Consider the following 16,814-nt stretch of genomic DNA (forward strand, 5'->3'; position numbering starts at 1 on the left):
AGACAATTTTACTGGCACTTTGGTTGGAGGTGCTACAGAGTCTTGCTTTTTATGCACGTTCAGAGCAAACCAGCCTATTTCCCCGAAGTGCCTAGTATAGGTGACCATATCTCCCGGGTAAAGATCTCGATCTGGGTGGCCTTCTCTGAGGTGGGACTCCACATCTCTCCGATTTACAAAGACCTCGGCATACAGGCCTGGCTCCTTAATGAAGCCCCAACCCCCACAGAGTCCAAAGGCTATGACGTGCCTTGCCTACGTGGGGCCTGATGGGTGGTGCGGTCCTTTCGGGCTAGGGCCTTGACTGCTAGGTCCCGCTGGTGATGGGCCTCGCGTTGGGCCTGGTATTTCTCATCCGCCTCCTTCCACTGTTGGTCGAGCTGGGCCTGGTATTCCTCCCAGCTAAGGGCCTCCACCATCTCCCCTTCATGCGACTTCACCCCGGGGAACCCCATGAAGTCAGACCCTGGGTTCACCCAGCGGCACAAAGTCCGCTCCGCGTAGACCTCACCCGGCAAGGTGGTTGGTGAAATCGGGGCCTTTAGGAACCGCTCCATACCCGTGGCCTGGTCCCAGGGTGCAAGGTGCTGGAGTTTATGGGTCCCAGGGGAAGATGGTGCTGCAATGGGGCCTATCAGCAGGTCCTCTGCTAGCGGGGCAGGGTCGGCGGGCTTACCGGCCGGTGCGGCGTCTTCCTTAGCGGCTGGCTCTGCTGGCGGCGGCATCGGTGGAAATATCGGCAGCAGCTCTGGTAGCGGTACAGGGACCGATGTCGGGGGGTCCTCCGCCGGCGCCACCTGGTACGGGTCCTTGGTCCTCACCCGTAGTTGCAGGAGCTGATCGATCAATTCCTCCATCTCAATCTGCAGGAGATCGGTGCCGACCGTGGAGATTTGGCTGCTGTGCTCTTCCGGTTAGCTGGGGGAGTTCTCCGCTTCAACCCCACACTCTGGTTCTGAGCGGCTGGCCATGGCGTCCTCCACGTGGCTCGCTTCCTGGTCCTTTTCCCGCTCTCTTCTTCGTGGGTGGTTTCTTTTTCTTTGTCTCCACCCTCCATTGAGGATCAGGAGGCGGATCAGGAGGCGGATCTCGGCTGCTGACGGACACGTCCTCAAGGTACAGAAATATTTAGACTGGGCGGCCATTGTTCTTCGCGCTTCTCAGTTTGTTCACGCCCACAACTCCACGTCCTTCTTCTCCTGCGCTCCTCGTGGCGCTGTAATGGTGGCAATTTTGGCGGGAATTTTTAACAGCAAGTGGCAATACACAGTCTTCGCAATAAGTCACAGTTCAATCACAATTCAGACACAGTTCCAAGGCACACATGACCCGATTCTCGGGCTTAAGTAGATCCTGTTCGTGACGCCAAAGTTGGATCGCCCCCAGGTGCAGGGCAGTGGGGTACTCGGTACCGGGTCTCTCTCTCGGCTTTGGGGATGTCACGGTGGCCCGACCCGGTCTGTGGCCCTGGTAAGGGGCGTCCAATTAAAGGGGTGGTGAGTTTGTCAAGTGTTCGTGACGCCACCTGTGGTACTCGGTCAGGATGACCGACGCTGCTAGGGGTCCACTGGGGTGTTGGAATGGCAGCTAGATGGTATACCTTCCCACAGGTGAAGTATGTCCGCAGGGCTTCCCAGTAAGGTAGATGATGATGGTGTAGATCGCAGTAAATAACGAGGACACAGGGTTGCAGTCTCTTTACCTTTTACTGTAGACTTCAGCATCCACAATCCAGAGTACTGCTAAGAGGGCTGGCTGAATCCAGCCGGTCTGAAGGCACATCCAGAGTTCCCTTTGCAGGTGGAAATCAGTAGCCTTCCTACTTGCGCCTGTGTGTTGTAGTACTTCCCTGCTGAGCACCACGGGAGAGTCCTCACAACTGTCGTGTATGTTTCTGATATTCTCTTTCTATGTCCCCCAGATGATATGGCTAGGACGACCCGTATGACGGGGTAGGCCTGGAGCTATTTTATAGGGACCCTAGAGACGCCCCTCTCCCACAATTTGCCTCCGTTGTCTTCATTAGGTTAAAGGTTGGGCAGCCAACTTGGAATTAACTGTCCTGCCGTAGTTTGAAGTAATGCGTAGAGCCTATTACCCCCTCGGTGTTCCGGCCACCAGCTACGCGCCTCAGAAGGATGTTGCCGATCTTAAGGCAGAACTCCTCCCGGTATTATCTCCTTGTGCTGTGATCTCGTTTCTCACTTCTCCACAATATACTCCGCTTCTTGTCCTTTCTTAGGATGCTGCCGCAATGAGGTGCAGGCACAGCTCCGTAACGTTCTATGTTGTGAACTCTGTTTTTGGGCTCCTTCTTGTGGTCACAACTGGTACTGTGTGCGTGCTGTCTTTGGGCTCCCTCTGGTGGCTCTTTGTGTCATTCTGCAGGTCTGAGGCTTGATCAGCTGTCTCGTTATCTGTTAGCTGGTTTCCTATTTAGTTCACCTGGACTCTCAGTTGTTGCCTGCTGTCAATGTCTTCAGTGCTATTTTGGAGCTCTCCTGCAGTCCTTCGTTATCAGTCTCTTCAAGAGAAGCTAAGTTTCTGTTTGTTCTTTTTTTGATCATCAGTGTTCAATATGTTTCTTGGTTTATTATCTGTCCTTGTCCAGCTTGCTAATATGTGATTTCCTCGCTTGCTGGTAGCTCTAGGGGGCTGAGTTTCTCCCCTCACACCGTTAGTTGGTGTGGGGGTTCTTGAATTCTCAGCGTGGATATTTTGTATAGGGTTTTCTACTGACCGCACAGTTTCCTATCTGTCTTCTGCTATCTAGTAGTAGCGGGCCTCATTTGCTGAATCTGTTTCATTTCTACGTTTGTATTTTCCCCTTACCTCACCGTTATTATTTGTTGGGGGCTTTCTATATCTTTGGGGTTATTTCTCTGAGGCAAGTGAGGTCTTACTTTCCTTCTCTCTAGGGGTAGCTAGTTTCTCAGGCTGCGTCGAGACGTCTAGGAATTTAGGCACGTTCACCAGCTACCTTTAGTGTGTTTGGTTAGGATCAGGTTTTGCGGTCAGTCCAGTTACCACCTCCCTAGAGCTCGTGTCTACGTTCATAAACTTAGCTAGTCCGTTTTGTGATCCTCAGCCACTAGGATCATAACAGTACAGCAGGCCGAAAAGTGTTTAATGCATCGCAGAAGTGGGATAAGAGAAGCCCTGAGTACAATTTTTATTTTTTTTTCCTCTCTATCTTTGCTGCAGTCTGTCCAGCTTCTCTCATCCCCTTAATCTCTAGGTGGTTTTGTGTTCAGCTGCAGACATGGATATTCAGAGTCTGACTTCTAGTGTGGATCATCTTGCTGCAAGGGTGCAAAGCATTCAGGATTTTGTTGTTCATAGCCCTATGTCAGAGCCTAAAATACCTATTCCTGAGTTGTTTTCTGGAGATAGATCTAGGTTTCTGAATTTTAAGAATAATTGTAAATTATTTCTATCTTTGAGACCTCGTTCCTCTGGTGATTCCGCTCAGCAAGTTAAAATTGTTATCTCCTTGTTACGTGGCGACCCTCAAGATTGGGCCTTCTCTCTGGTGCCAGGAGATCCTGCATTGCTGAATGTGGATGCGTTTTTTCTGGTGCTTGGACTGCTTTATGAGGAACCTAATCTTGAGAACCAGGCAGAAAAGGCCTTGCTGGCTCTTTCTCAGGGCCAGGATGAAGCTGAGGTGTATTGTCAAAAATTTCGGAAATGGTCGGTGCCCTGGCTGCAAATTTCAGAGAAGGTCTTTCTGAAGCCATTAAGAATGTTATGGTGGGGTTCCCCACGCCTGCAAGTCTGAATGACTCAATGGCTTTGGCCATTCAGATTGATCGGCGTTTGCGGGAGTGCAAATCTGCGCACCATCTGGCGGTGTTTTCTGAACAGAGACCTGAGTCTATGCAATGTGACCGAGTTCTGACCAGAATTGAGCGGCAAAATCATAGACGTCAAAATGGGTTGTGCTTTTACTGTGGTGATTCAACTCATGTTATCTCAGCATGCTCTAAGCGCGTTAAAAAAATCGCTAAACCTGTCACCATTGGTACTATACAGCCTAAATTCATTTTGTCTGTTACTTTAATTTGTTCTTTGTCATCCTACTCGGTTATGGCTTTTGTGGATTCAGGTGCTGCCCTGAATCTGATGGATTTGTCGTTTGCTATGCGCTGTGGTTTTGTCCTGGAGCCTTTGGAATTCCCTATTCCACTGAGGGGAATTGATGCTACACCATTGGCTGAGAATAAGCCTCAATATTGGACTGAAGTGACCATGTGCATGACTCCTGTGCATCAGGAGGTGATTCGCTTTCTTGTGCTGCATAATTTGCATGATGTTGCCGTGTTGGGTCTGCCATGGCTGCAGGCCCATAATCCAGTTCTGGATTGGAAAGCTATGCCTGTGTCAAGTTGGGGTTGCCAGGGGATTCATGGCGATGCTCCTTTGGTATCAACTGCTTCTTCCACTCCTTCTGAGGTCCCTGAGTTTTTGTCGGACTACCAGGATGTATTTGATGAGCCCAGATCCGGTGCCCTGCCTCCTCACAGGGATTGTGATATAGTGTGCTATAAATTTGATTCCTGGTAGTAAGTTCCCTAAGGGACGACTTTTTAATTTGTCTGTACCAGAACATGCCGCAATGCGGAGCTATATAAAGGAGTCTTTAGAGAAGGGACATATTCGCCCATCCTCCTCCCCTCTTGGTGCAGGATTCTTTTTTGTGGCCAAGAAGGATGGTTCTCTGAGACCTTGTATAGATTATCGTCTTCTAAATAAAATCACGGTCAAATTTCAGTATCCTTTGCCATTGTTATCTGATCTGTTTGCTCGGATTAAGGGGTCCAGTTGGTACACCAAGATAGATCTTCGTGGTGCGTATAACCTTGTGCGCATTAAGCAGGGGGATGAATGGAAAACAGCATTTAATACGCCCGAAGGCCATTTTGAGTACTTGGTGATGCCTTTTGGACTCTCTAATGCTCCTTCTGTGTTCCAGTCCTTCATGCATGACATCTTCCGAGAATATCTGGATAAATTTATGATTGTGTATCTGGATGACATTTTGGTCTTTTCTGAGGACTGGGAGTCCCATGTGAAGCAGGTCAGGATGGTATTTCAGGTCCTGCATGCTAATGCCTTATTTGTGAAGGGCTCAAAATGTCTCTTCGGAGTACAGAAGGTTTCCTTTTTGGGTTTTATTTTTTCTCCTTCTACTATTGAGATGGACCCAGTCAAGGTCCAGGCTATTCATGACTGGACTCAGCCTACATCTGTTAAGAGTCTTCAGAAGTTCTTGGGTTTTGCTAATTTTTAGCGTCGCTTCATTGCTAATTTTTCTGGCGTGGTTAAACCCTTGACGGATTTGACCAAGAAGGGTTCTGATGTGACTAATTGGTCTCCTGCGGCCGTGGAAGCCTTTCGGGAGCTGAAGCGCCGGTTTTCTTCGGCTCCAGTTTTGTGTCAGCCTGATGTCTCTCTTCCTTTTCAGGTCGAGGTTGATGCTTCTGAGATTGGAGCAGGGGCTGTTTTGTCGCAGAGAAGCTCTGATTGCTCTGTGATGAAGCCTTGTGCTTTCTTTTCAAGAAAGTTTTCGCCTGCCGAGCGGAATTATGATGTTGGTAATCGGGAGTTGTTGGCTATGAAGTGTGTTGTGAACTCTGTTTTCGGGCTCCCTCTTGTGGGCACTGGTGGTATGGTGTGACTTTTGCTTTGGGCTCCCCCTGGTGGCTTTGTTTGTTATCCTGCTGGTCTCTGGCTATCAGCTGGTTCGTTATCCTCTGGGAGGTTCCTATATAGCTCTGTTTTACTTCCTCTTGTTGCCGGCTGTCGATGTAATCAGTGCTACTCAGATTCCTTCTGACTACCTTGCTCCCAGTCCATCCAGGACAAAGCTAAGTTTTGTTTGCTCATTTTTTTGATCAGCAGTGTTTATCATGTTTTCTTGTCCAGCTTGCTAAAATGTGATTTCCTTGCTTGCTGGATGCTCTAGTGGACTGAGTTTCTCCCCACACACCATTAGTTTCTCTGGAGGCAAGCGAGGTCTTTCTTTCTCTTTAGGGGTAGCTAGTTCCTCAGGCTGGCTCGAAACGTCTAGGAATTTTTTAGGCACGTTCACCGGCTACCTCTAGTTGTTTTGGATAGGTTCAGATTTGCGATCAGTCCAGTTACCATCTCCCTAGAGCTTGTCCTTAGTTTATTCACTTGCTGGTCTATTCGTGATCCTCAGCCACTAAGGATCATAACAGAAGTGGGCATTTGAGGAGTGGCGACATTGGCTCGAGGGAGCTAAGCATCGTGTAGTGGTCTTAACTGATCACAAAAATCTGATTTATCTCGAGTCTGCCAAGCGGCTGAATCCTAGACAGGCTCGTTGGTCGTTGTTTTTCTCCCGTTTCGATTTCGTGGTCTCGTACCTGCATGGTTCGAAGAACGTGAAGGCTGATTCTCTTTCTAGGAGTTTTGTGCCTGACTTTCCTGGAGTTTCAGAGCCGGCTGGTATCCTCAGAGAGGGAGTGATTTTATCTGCCATTTCCCCAGATTTGCGACGAGTGCTGCAGAAATTTCAGGCGGATAGACCTGACCGTTGCCCACCAGAGAGACTGTTTGTCCCAGATAGATGGACCAGCAGAGTTATTTCAGAGGTTCATTCTTCGGTGTTGGCAGGCCATCCTGGGATTTTTGGTACCAGAGATTTGGTGGCTAGGTCCTTCTGGTGGCCTTCCTTGTCGCGGGATGTGCGTTCCTTTGTGCAGTCCTGTGGGATTTGTGCTCGGGCTAAGCCTTGCTGTTCTCGTGCCAGCGGTTTGCTTTTGCCTTTGCCTGTCCCGAAGAGGCCTTGGACGCACATTTCCATGGATTTTATTTCGGATCTTCCAGTTTCTCAGAGAATGTCTGTCATCTGGGTGGTGTGTGATCGTTTTTCCAAAATGGTCCATTTGGTGCCCTTGCCTAAGTTGCCTTCCTCCTCCGATTTGGTTCCTCTATTTTTTCAGAATGTGGTTCGCTTGCACGGCATCCCTGAGAATATTGTGTCTGACAGAGGATCCCAGTTGGTGTCCAGATTTTGGCGGATCTTTTGTGCTAAGATGGGCATTGATTTGTCTTTTTCGTCGGCCTTCCATCCTCAGACGAAGGGCCAAACCGAGCGAACTAATCAAACCTTGGAAACTTATTTAAGATGTTTTGTTTCTGCTGATCAGGATGATTGGGTGACTTTTTTGCCATTGGCCGAGTTTGCCCTTAATAATCGGGCTAGCTCTGCTACTTTGGTTTCGCCTTTTTTCTGCAATTCTGGTTTCCATCCTCGTTTTTCCTCGGGTCAGGTTGAGCCTTCTGACTGTCCTGGGGTGGATTCTGTGGTGGATAGGTTGCAACAGATTTGGAACCATGTGGTGGACAATTTGAAGTTGTCACAGGAGAAGGCTCAGCGCTTTGCCAATATTTAAGTATTTAATAGAGATAGTACAATAAGCTGCACAGGTTAAATAACCATGTCACCCATATGCTGAAATATACCTGAAGTAACATGGTCAGGGTGATGTGCAGGGGTATTGTGCAGATAAACCGTACAAATGTACAAAAATAATAGCTTCATATATACTTAACCTCACGTAAGTGCAGCGCCCCAGAGTCCTGGTCGTTGCAGTACTGATGCTCCGCCGCTAAGGGGGGCTATGGTACATCTGATGGCACTGAAGGAGTTCACCTGACCAGGTATCACAGACACCAATACACTTCACAGTCTGGCCTCCAGGGGGAGCTAAGGGTGCTATGTATTAGGCCACTCCTCACAATCTGGTAAAACTGGGGGTTAGATAGGAAGTTAGTCAGAAGCTGACTGGGTTGGAACCAGGCAACATCCTGTGGCAGAAGGTGTTGCAGGGGAAGATTCAGGGGGGTCCCTGTCAGGGGTGGGATCCTGACAGAGTCCTAGCGAACAGGAAAGAACATTACGGGACCGCACCTGCACTTCAACGCGGCGGTACCCCAAGAAAGGACAAGAAGCGAGGTTTATTGTGCTGAGTGAGAAACGAGATCAACGCAACAAGGAGAAACACCAGTAGGAGTCATGCTGTAAGACGAGGCAACATCCTACTGAGGCGCGTAGCCAGTGGCCGGAAACGCCGAGGAAGTATTGAGCTCCAGGCCTTACTTCAAACCTACGGCAGGACAGTCAGTTATAGGCGGGCTGTCTCACTCTAATCACCTAAGAAGACATAGGGGGCAACAATTGGAGAGGGGCGACACTAGGGTCCTGGAAGAGCTCCAAGCCTACCCGTCATACGGGTGCGTCCTAGCCATATCATCTGTTGGGACGAAGAAGAACATCAAAATCGAGTTGTGAGGGAACTTCAGAAACAGACACAACAGTTGTGGGGACTATCCCGTAAGCACAGCAGGGGAGGACCACAACACACAAGCGCTAGAAGGTAGGCACAGATTTTCACCTGCAAAGGGAACTCTGGAGGTGCCATTGGACCGGCCGGACTCACGCAGCCCGGTTAACCGTATTCCAGACTGAGGATCCTGAAGCCTTCAGTAAAGAGGCAAAGAGACTGCAACATGGTGTCCTCGTTATTTACTGCGACCTGCACCGCGCCACAACCTCATCACATTCTCAAATTTCACTGGATGCCCCTCAGCAGGGTCACAGACCGGGCCCAGCCACCGTGACAACCCCAGAACCGAGACGTAGAGGCCCGGTACCGGGTACCCCTCAGCCCTGCGGCAGTGGGGGGCGCTCCAATTTGGCATCACGAACAGGATCTACCTAAGCCTGAAAAATCAGGTCATGTGTGCCTTGGAACTGCGATTTATTGTGCTTGGACTGTGACTTATTGCAAAGACTGTGTATTGCCACTTGCTGCCAAAAGTTCCCGCCAAAACCGCCGCCATTACAGCGCTAAGGAGAGCGCAGGAGAAGAAGAAGGGCATGGAAGTGGGCGTAGACAAGCTGAAAAGCACGAAAGACAATGGGCGCCCAGCCTAAATATTTCGGTACCTTGAGGACGTGTCTGTCAGCAGCCGAGATCCGCCTCCTGATTCTCAATGGTGGGCGGAGGCAAAGAAAGCGAAACCGCCCACGAAGGAGAGAGCGGGAAAAGGACGAGGAAGAAGAAGCGAACCATGTGGAGGACGCCATGGCGAGCTGCCCGGAACCGGAGCGTGGGGTCGGAGCAGAGGACTCCCCCAGCTACCCGGAGGGACACCGTGACCAGGCCTCCATCGCTGATACTGACCTCCTGCCGGCCGGAGTGGATGAGCTCAGCGACCAACTCCTGCGGACGCAGCTGAGCACTGAGGCCGGGTGCAAGAGGACCTTCATCGGGAGCCTCACCAGACGTCTGTCGGCAGCCTCGTCTGGTCCGGAGCAAGAAAGAAGTTCCAGAGCTCCGAAGCCAGAAAGCAAGACCTTGCCAGAAAGCGAGATGCTGCAAACGGAGATGACAACGCCGCAACGCAAGGCCCTGCAACCAGCGTTCCAGATCCCAGCAGAGACGGAGCAGATCGGCACCGGAGGGACCGCATCTGAAGCAGGTATGAAGAACGACCCTGCCTCGCCAGCAGAGGACCTGCTGATAGGCCCCGTCGCGTTACCCCCTCTCCCTGGGACCTATAGACTCCGGCGCTTTACACCCTGGGATCGGGCCACGGGTATGGAGCACTTCTTAAAGGCCCCGAGCTCGCCAATCACCTTGCCGGGCGAGGTCTATGCGGAGCTACGGCCGCCAGAGCAAGAGTAAACCTCGATATCCCGGAAATGTATATAGTTGATTGTTTATCTTTTTGTTCTGCTGCTACAACCCGACTAGGGGTTAGTCGGTGAGTCCTCCTAGGAGCCATACAGAGATGGCTCAGTGATCTTGAACTGAGAGAAGGTTGATAAGTTCTATACTGTGTATAGTAGCAGAAAGGCAGTAGGCCCGGGCGGAAAGGGGCAGTCCTGCAACAGAACGAGAGGCAGTAGGCCTGGGGCAGATAGACAGGCGGTCCTGCAGATGTAAAGGTGGAAAATGAAGAACAGTTGATTAGCCTTATAGTGTTTTATAAGAAGGTCTTTAGTGGATTCAGTGTGTACGTCCTTAAAGGCAACGTTAAATTATTGTTCAGAAATTGCACTAAGTAGAATACCCGGCTGGGTAAGAAAAAGTTATTTATAGTATGTTATTTAAAATATTTAACCATGTTTGTAACGTTCAAGTGTCCTCACCTCCCATAATGGGAAGCTCTGTTCAAGTTTACTTGTTATTGCATTTCAAAATTGTATGTCTTTTTGCTGACATGTATTGTTGTTTTCTTCCCAGTCCAGGAGTACTGGGTTTAACCGGGGGGGAGTGCAGCGCCCCAGAGTCCTGGTCGTTGCAGTACTGATGCTCCGCCGCTAAGGGGGGCTATGGTACGTCTGATGGCACTGAAGGAGTTCACCTGACCAGGTATCACAGACACCAATACACTTCACAGTCTGGCCTCCAGGGGGAGCTAAGGGTGCTATGTATTAGGCCACTCCTCACAATCTGGTAAAACTGGGGGTTAGATAGGAAGTTAGTCAGAAGCTGACTGGGTTGGAACCAGGCAACATCCTGTGGCAGAGGGTGTTGCAGGGGAAGATTTAGGGGGGTCCCTGTCAGGGGTGGGATCCTGACAGAGTCCTAGCGAACAGGAAAGAACGTTACGGGATCACGCCTGCACTTCATCGCGGCGGTACCCCAAGAAAGGACAAGAAGCGAGGTTTATTGTGCTGAGTGAGAAACGAGATCAACGCAACAAGGAGAAACACCAGTAGGAGTCATGCTGTAAGACGAGGCAACATCCTACTGAGGAGCGTAGCCGGTGGCCGGAAACGCCGAGGAAGTATTGAGCTCCAGGCCTTACTTCAAACCTACGGCAGGACAGTCAGTTATAGGCGGGCTGTCTCACTCTAATCACCTAAGAAGACATAGGGGGCAACAGTTGGAGAGGGGCGACACTAGGGTCCTGGAAGAGCTCCGAGCCTACCCATCATACGGGTCCGTCCTAGCCATATCATCTGGGGGGACGAAGAAGAACATCAAAATCGAGTTGTGAGGGAACTTCAGAAACAGACACAACAGTTGTGGGGACTATCCCGTAAGCACAGCAGGGGAGGACCACAACACACAAGCGCTAGAAGGTAGGCACAGATTTCCACCTGCAAAGGGAACTCTGGAGGTGCCATCGGACCGGCCGGACTCACGCAGCCCGGTTAACCATATTCCGGACTGAGGATCCTGAAGCCTTCAGTAAAGAGGTAAAGAGACTGCAACCTGGTGTGCTCGTTATTTACTGCAACCTGCACCGTACCACAACCTCATCACATTCTCAACTTTCACTGGACGCCCCTCAGCAGGGTCACGGTCCGGGCCCAGCCACCGTGACAACCCCAGAACCGAGACGTAGAGGCCCGATACCGGGTACCCCTCGGCCCTGCGGCAGTGGGGGCGCTCCATAAGCCTTAGTACTTCTTGCTCATTGGCTGTGGTCCATTCATAAGGGCCCCCTCTCCTCACCCAGACATGCCCCAGGAAGAAGCTTAGGGCAAAACGTGAATTGGGGTGAGGGGGTACACCTTACCTATCCTAACTCCTCAGTCCAGTGGTTGATTTGTGCTACGGTAAAGTGCTGTATATTTTTAGTATCATTGCATGGAGCTATTTAACTACATTATAATCTATATATAACACACTACTGTGTATAATCTGTGCATCTGTGGTGATGTGGGATGATTTAAGCACCCAATTAATTATACTTATAAGAAGCTATTATTTTTGTACATTTACACAGTTTATCTGCACAATACGCCTGCACATCACCATGACCATATTACTTCAGGTATATTTCAGCATATGGTTAACATGGTTACCTAACCTGTGCATCTTATTGTACTATCCCTATTAAATACCATTGTTGTATTTATTATTATTGGGAGAAGTTGCAACTCCTACTACCCCTGCTGTTATTATTGTTATTTACACAAGTATTGGGTGAAATACTCACCTTTGATAGGACAAGCCCCCCCCCCACCTTGGACACTTTGCTATATTTGTTTTTGTGCCATTTCTTTTTTATTTGTATTTTAATGATTCACAATAAAGTTTTGAAAAAAAGTTTTAATATCACATATAGTTCTCTTCTTTCAGCTTTTTTACTGCATAGGTCCGGATTTGGTTATATATTATTTGAAGTGCCATAGCTTACTTTATGGATACCACCAGATAAAATTTAGGTACCAACCATGCGGGGTGCCTAAACTTTTGCATCAACCCATTTTCCTTTTTGATCATTTTATCGTCAACTTGCTTAACAGTTCACAATAACAGAAATTTTGACCAAGGGTGATCAAACTTTTATATGCAACTGTAAGCAATCACCAATTGACTTCACACCAGTTATTTGGCACTCATGGGATAGAACGAATGCTAATATACTAGATGATGTGTTGCCGACAATGATGTGTGCCCAAAATGTAAATCTTCTGCTTGTTGTACACCCATTGTTCACATTCTTCATCAAATATGTTGCATTTTTTAAAATCTACACAATCACATTTCTTGCTGACAATCATTATATTATAAAGTTTGACGCAGTCAAGATATCACAGACAAACCTGAAATCAATATGTGTTTTATTCTGCCTCTACACCCTATAGTAAAATTACCTTTAAGTAACAGTGGTTTACCAGCCATATGGCTCTCCATGCATTCCAAAATATCCGTGTCTGCATCTGTAATGTGAAAGCTTGAAAACAAAACATCATTAGCAGAAAGCTAAACTTCATTTATCTTTCAAAGATCATGCTATTTTTTAGCTATCTGAGGGCTTTTTTTCAGGAAGAGTTGTACTTTTCATTGGCATATTTAACTTATTAATTTATTTCCATTCAATTTACTTTGGGAGGATGGGTGAAAAAAAAACAAGCACAATCGCCCTATAGTTTTTAGCATCTTTTATTCCATTGGCATTGACTGTGCAATGTGAGTAGCATATTAACTTATAATTATGGTAAAGCCAAATTTATGCAGTCCTTGCTTAGTATACTTGTTGAATAAAAAAAGTTTATTTTTGTTGTGATAAACAAAAAACAAAACCGCAAAAAATAAACCTGAGCAACAATTGCAGAAATGTATTATTTAACTCGATAGGTATTTTTTCAGTGCCTTATATAGTAAATTAAAGTTGTCCACTACACAGACAGCCCATTCTCAATCACCATATTCCTCCATGTAAAATAATAACATCCTATACCACCTCAGATGCCGACGCAGTCCCAGAGACATCTAGCTGGGTCGCCCGGAGTTTACGTGATGTTATGTCACATGAGTCCTGCATCCAATTAGCAGCCACTAAAGGGCCGTTTCACTATCACTTTCTTTGAACATAACTAAGATCTGGAGGAAGTCAGAAAGCGGCAGCAGCTCTCCTGGATGATAGTTTGGTCTGAAGGAAGTAATACTAAAGTGACACATCAGGGGTCCCTGATTGGACAACAGTTGAGGCGAAGGAGACCCAGCATAGATGTTGATGGAATAGCGCCATCACCAAATGTGAGTCCAGGCTGTAGTTTTTCACAGGGGAATATGATGGTTGACAAGGAGTTGTCCGAGTAATAGACATCTCCTTTATATGGCGTTAAAAACTGCAACTTGTCCCACAAAAACAAGCCTTCGTGTAGAGATAAATAAAAGATGTATGGTTTTTGGAAGAAGGGAATGAAATAACAAAAACAAAAATTGTCAGAAGTGGTTAATAAAGTACTTTAGGGATATTGAATACTATGGTAAACATCTACTATATAATTGTCTAAGGGTCACTTCCGTCTTTCTGTCCTTCTGTCTGTCTGTCACGGAAATCCCAAGTCGCTGACTGGTCGAGGCAAAACAGCCACAACCAATCAGCGACGGGCACAGTCCGGCAGCAAAATGGCTGCTCCTTACTCCCCGCAGTCAGTGCCCGCTCCATATTCCCCTCCAGTCAGCGCTCACACAGGGTTAATGGCAGCGTTAACGGACCGCGTTATGCCGCGGTGTAACGCAGTCTGTTAACGGTGCTATTAACCATGTGTGACCAACTTTTTTCTATTGATGCTGTCTATGCAGCATCAATAATAAAAAGATCTAATGTTAAAAATAATAAAAAAAATAAAAAATAGTTATATACTCACCTTCTGTCAGCCCCTCGGATCCAGAACCGGCCTTTCCCGCTGCTTGCGACGCCCCGGTGACCGCTCCATGCATTGCGATCTCGCGAGATGATGTCGTAGCGGTCTCGCAAGACCGCTACGTCATCATCTCGCGAGACCGCATTGCACTCTTGGGACTGGAGCGGGCAGGGAGCATCGGTAAACGCTTCGCCTGGAACCGGGGGCCAACGGAAGGTGAGTATATAACTATTTTTTATTTTAATTCTTTTTTCTAACAGGGATATGATGCCCACATTGCTATATACTACGTGGGCTGTGTAATATACAACGTGGGCTGTGCAATATACTACGTGGGCTGTGCAATATACTACGTGGGCTGTGCAATATACTACGTGGGCTGTGCAATATACTACACGGGCTGTGCAATATACTACTCGGGCTGTGCAATATACTACATGGGCTGTGCAATATACTACATGGGCTGTGCAATATACTACATGTGCTGTGTTATATACTACGTGGGCTGTGCAATATACTACGTGGCTGTGCTATATACTACGTGGGCTGTGTTATACACTACGTGGGTTGTGTTATATACTGCGTGCGTGGGCTGTTATAAACTACGTGGCTGTGTTATATGCTATGTGGGCTGTTATACACTCCATGGGCTGTGCTATATACTACATGGGCTGTGGAATATACTACACGGGCTGTGCAATATACTACATGGGCTGTGCAATATACTACGTGGGCTGTGCAATATACTACATGGGCTGTGTTATATACTACGTGGGCTGTGCTATATACTACGTGGCTGTGCTATATACTACGTGGCTGTGCTATATACTATGTGGGCTGTGTTATACACTACGTGGGCTGTGTTATATACTGCGTGCCTGGGCTGTTATAAACTATGTGGCTGTGTTATATGCTATGTGGGCTGTTATGCACTCTGTGGGCTGTGCTATATACTACATGGCTGTTCTATATACTCCGTGGGCTGTGTTATATATTACGTGGGCTGTGCTATATACTACGTGGCTGTGCAATATACTTCGTGGCTGTGCAATATACTTCGTGGCTGTGCTATGTACTACGTGGCTGTGCTATGTACTATGTGGGCTGTTATATACTATGTGGCTGTGCTATATACTGCGTGGTGGCCGCGAACAATCAATCCTGTATATTCAATGTATTATTCTAAAATCTTCATACATAAACTACATACATATTCTAGAATACCTGATGCGTTAGAATCGGGCTACCATCTAGTTTATCATAAGTGGTTTAGTTTCAGCCAAGTCTGAGTTGACAGCAGTCTAATTTATTGGCATGTGTGGTGACAAATGTATGCCTACATGTGCCCTATTTGAAACATATACATATTGTGTCATACGTAACTGCTTTCTACTTGCACATTGACTAAAATGTAGGGACTTTTCAAAAGATTTGTACTTCATAAATTTGTTTAAATCCTAGATAAGAGAAATCTACGTATTCCTAGATAAGAGAAATCTACGTATTATTTCACCCCAACCCATATACTAGAGAACAGACAATGTAACTCACGTAGTGGAAGCAGGTGATAGTTCTTCTGGTGCGAGATTAGTATACCTCTTCATTACTTTATCTTCAGGCTTCAAACATGGCACAGACATGGGAACCTCTATCTCATAGTCATAGTATGGCCTGAAACACACTTGGAGGAAAAAAACATAATAAAGGGTTTCACAATCAAACTAATAGATGCAAATATGTTTTAAACCCCTGTTATATTAATTTGCGAGTGCAATTGTAGCAAACACCTTAATGACAGCCATTTTTTGTATTTGCAATTTAATTTTTTCCTCCTCTTCTTCCAAGATCCATAACAATTATATTTTTCCTAAAAAATAAAATAGTAGATACACCGGCGCTCCAAAAGTTATTGGATATAGGAGTGGGGGAAGCTGCTGGTGCCTAGACGGCTACTGCGTCAAGCCTGTCATATATATACAAAAGAGGGTGAAACTAGGAATTAGGTCACCGCGCTACCTATCTCCTAGATAATAAATATAAGAAGCTGCAAGGTACCCACAAAGGGGTTAAAATAAAGCACTTACCAAATGTTTGAAGTGCCAAAAAACTTGGACTGCGGGCGTTTAGTGGAGCGCTGCAAAGGTGAAGGTGATTGCTCCTCTGTGAGTCCAAGATGAGGAAGTCCGGACGGCAGCGTGAGGTGGCAGACCCGGGTGGGAGCGTCCTCCCTGTGGGCGCCAAGCTGCTGCGTGCACGCCGAGAGTATGGACAAGCGGCGTCCTGGCCAGGGATGCCGTTCCACTGCAACGAGGAATAGGGGGGCGTGGTCTGGGTGACGTCACCCAGACCACGCCCCCCTATTCCTCGTTGCAGTGGAACGGCATCCCTGGCCAGGACGCCGCTTGTCCATACTCTCGGCGTGCACGCAGCAGCTTGGCGCCCACAGGGAGGACGCTCCCACCCGGGTCTGCCACCTCACGCTGCCGTCCGGACTTCCTCATCTTGGACTCACGGAGGAGCAATCACCTTCACCTTTGCAGCGCTCCACTAAACGCCCGCAGTCCAAGTTTTTTGGCACTTCAAACATTTGGTAAGTGCTTTATTTTAACCCCTTTGTGGGTACCTTGCAGCTTCTTATATTTATTATCTAGGAGATAGGTAG

At 47.7% G+C, this 16,814-nt stretch overlaps 1 protein-coding gene across 5 annotated transcripts in view; it reads right to left on the reverse strand.

Annotated features, from left to right (window-relative positions):
* The window catches only part of SHOC1 (shortage in chiasmata 1), a 549,593-nt gene that overhangs the window by 326,243 nt on the left and 206,536 nt on the right, over window positions 1–16,814 (reverse strand). For all 5 annotated transcript variants that reach the window (XM_077251003.1, XM_077251012.1, XM_077251020.1 and 2 more), the window contains exons 10-11: window positions 15,704–15,833; window positions 12,653–12,732 (exon numbers count right to left, since the gene is read on the reverse strand). In XM_077251003.1, the coding sequence (XP_077107118.1) occupies window positions 12,653–12,732; window positions 15,704–15,833 (210 nt within the window). The remainder of the gene's footprint in view (window positions 1–12,652; window positions 12,733–15,703; window positions 15,834–16,814) is intronic.

The sequence above is a fragment of the Ranitomeya variabilis genome, chromosome 1 (genome assembly GCF_051348905.1).
Source record: "Ranitomeya variabilis isolate aRanVar5 chromosome 1, aRanVar5.hap1, whole genome shotgun sequence".
Taxonomy (NCBI): Eukaryota; Metazoa; Chordata; class Amphibia; order Anura; family Dendrobatidae; genus Ranitomeya; species Ranitomeya variabilis.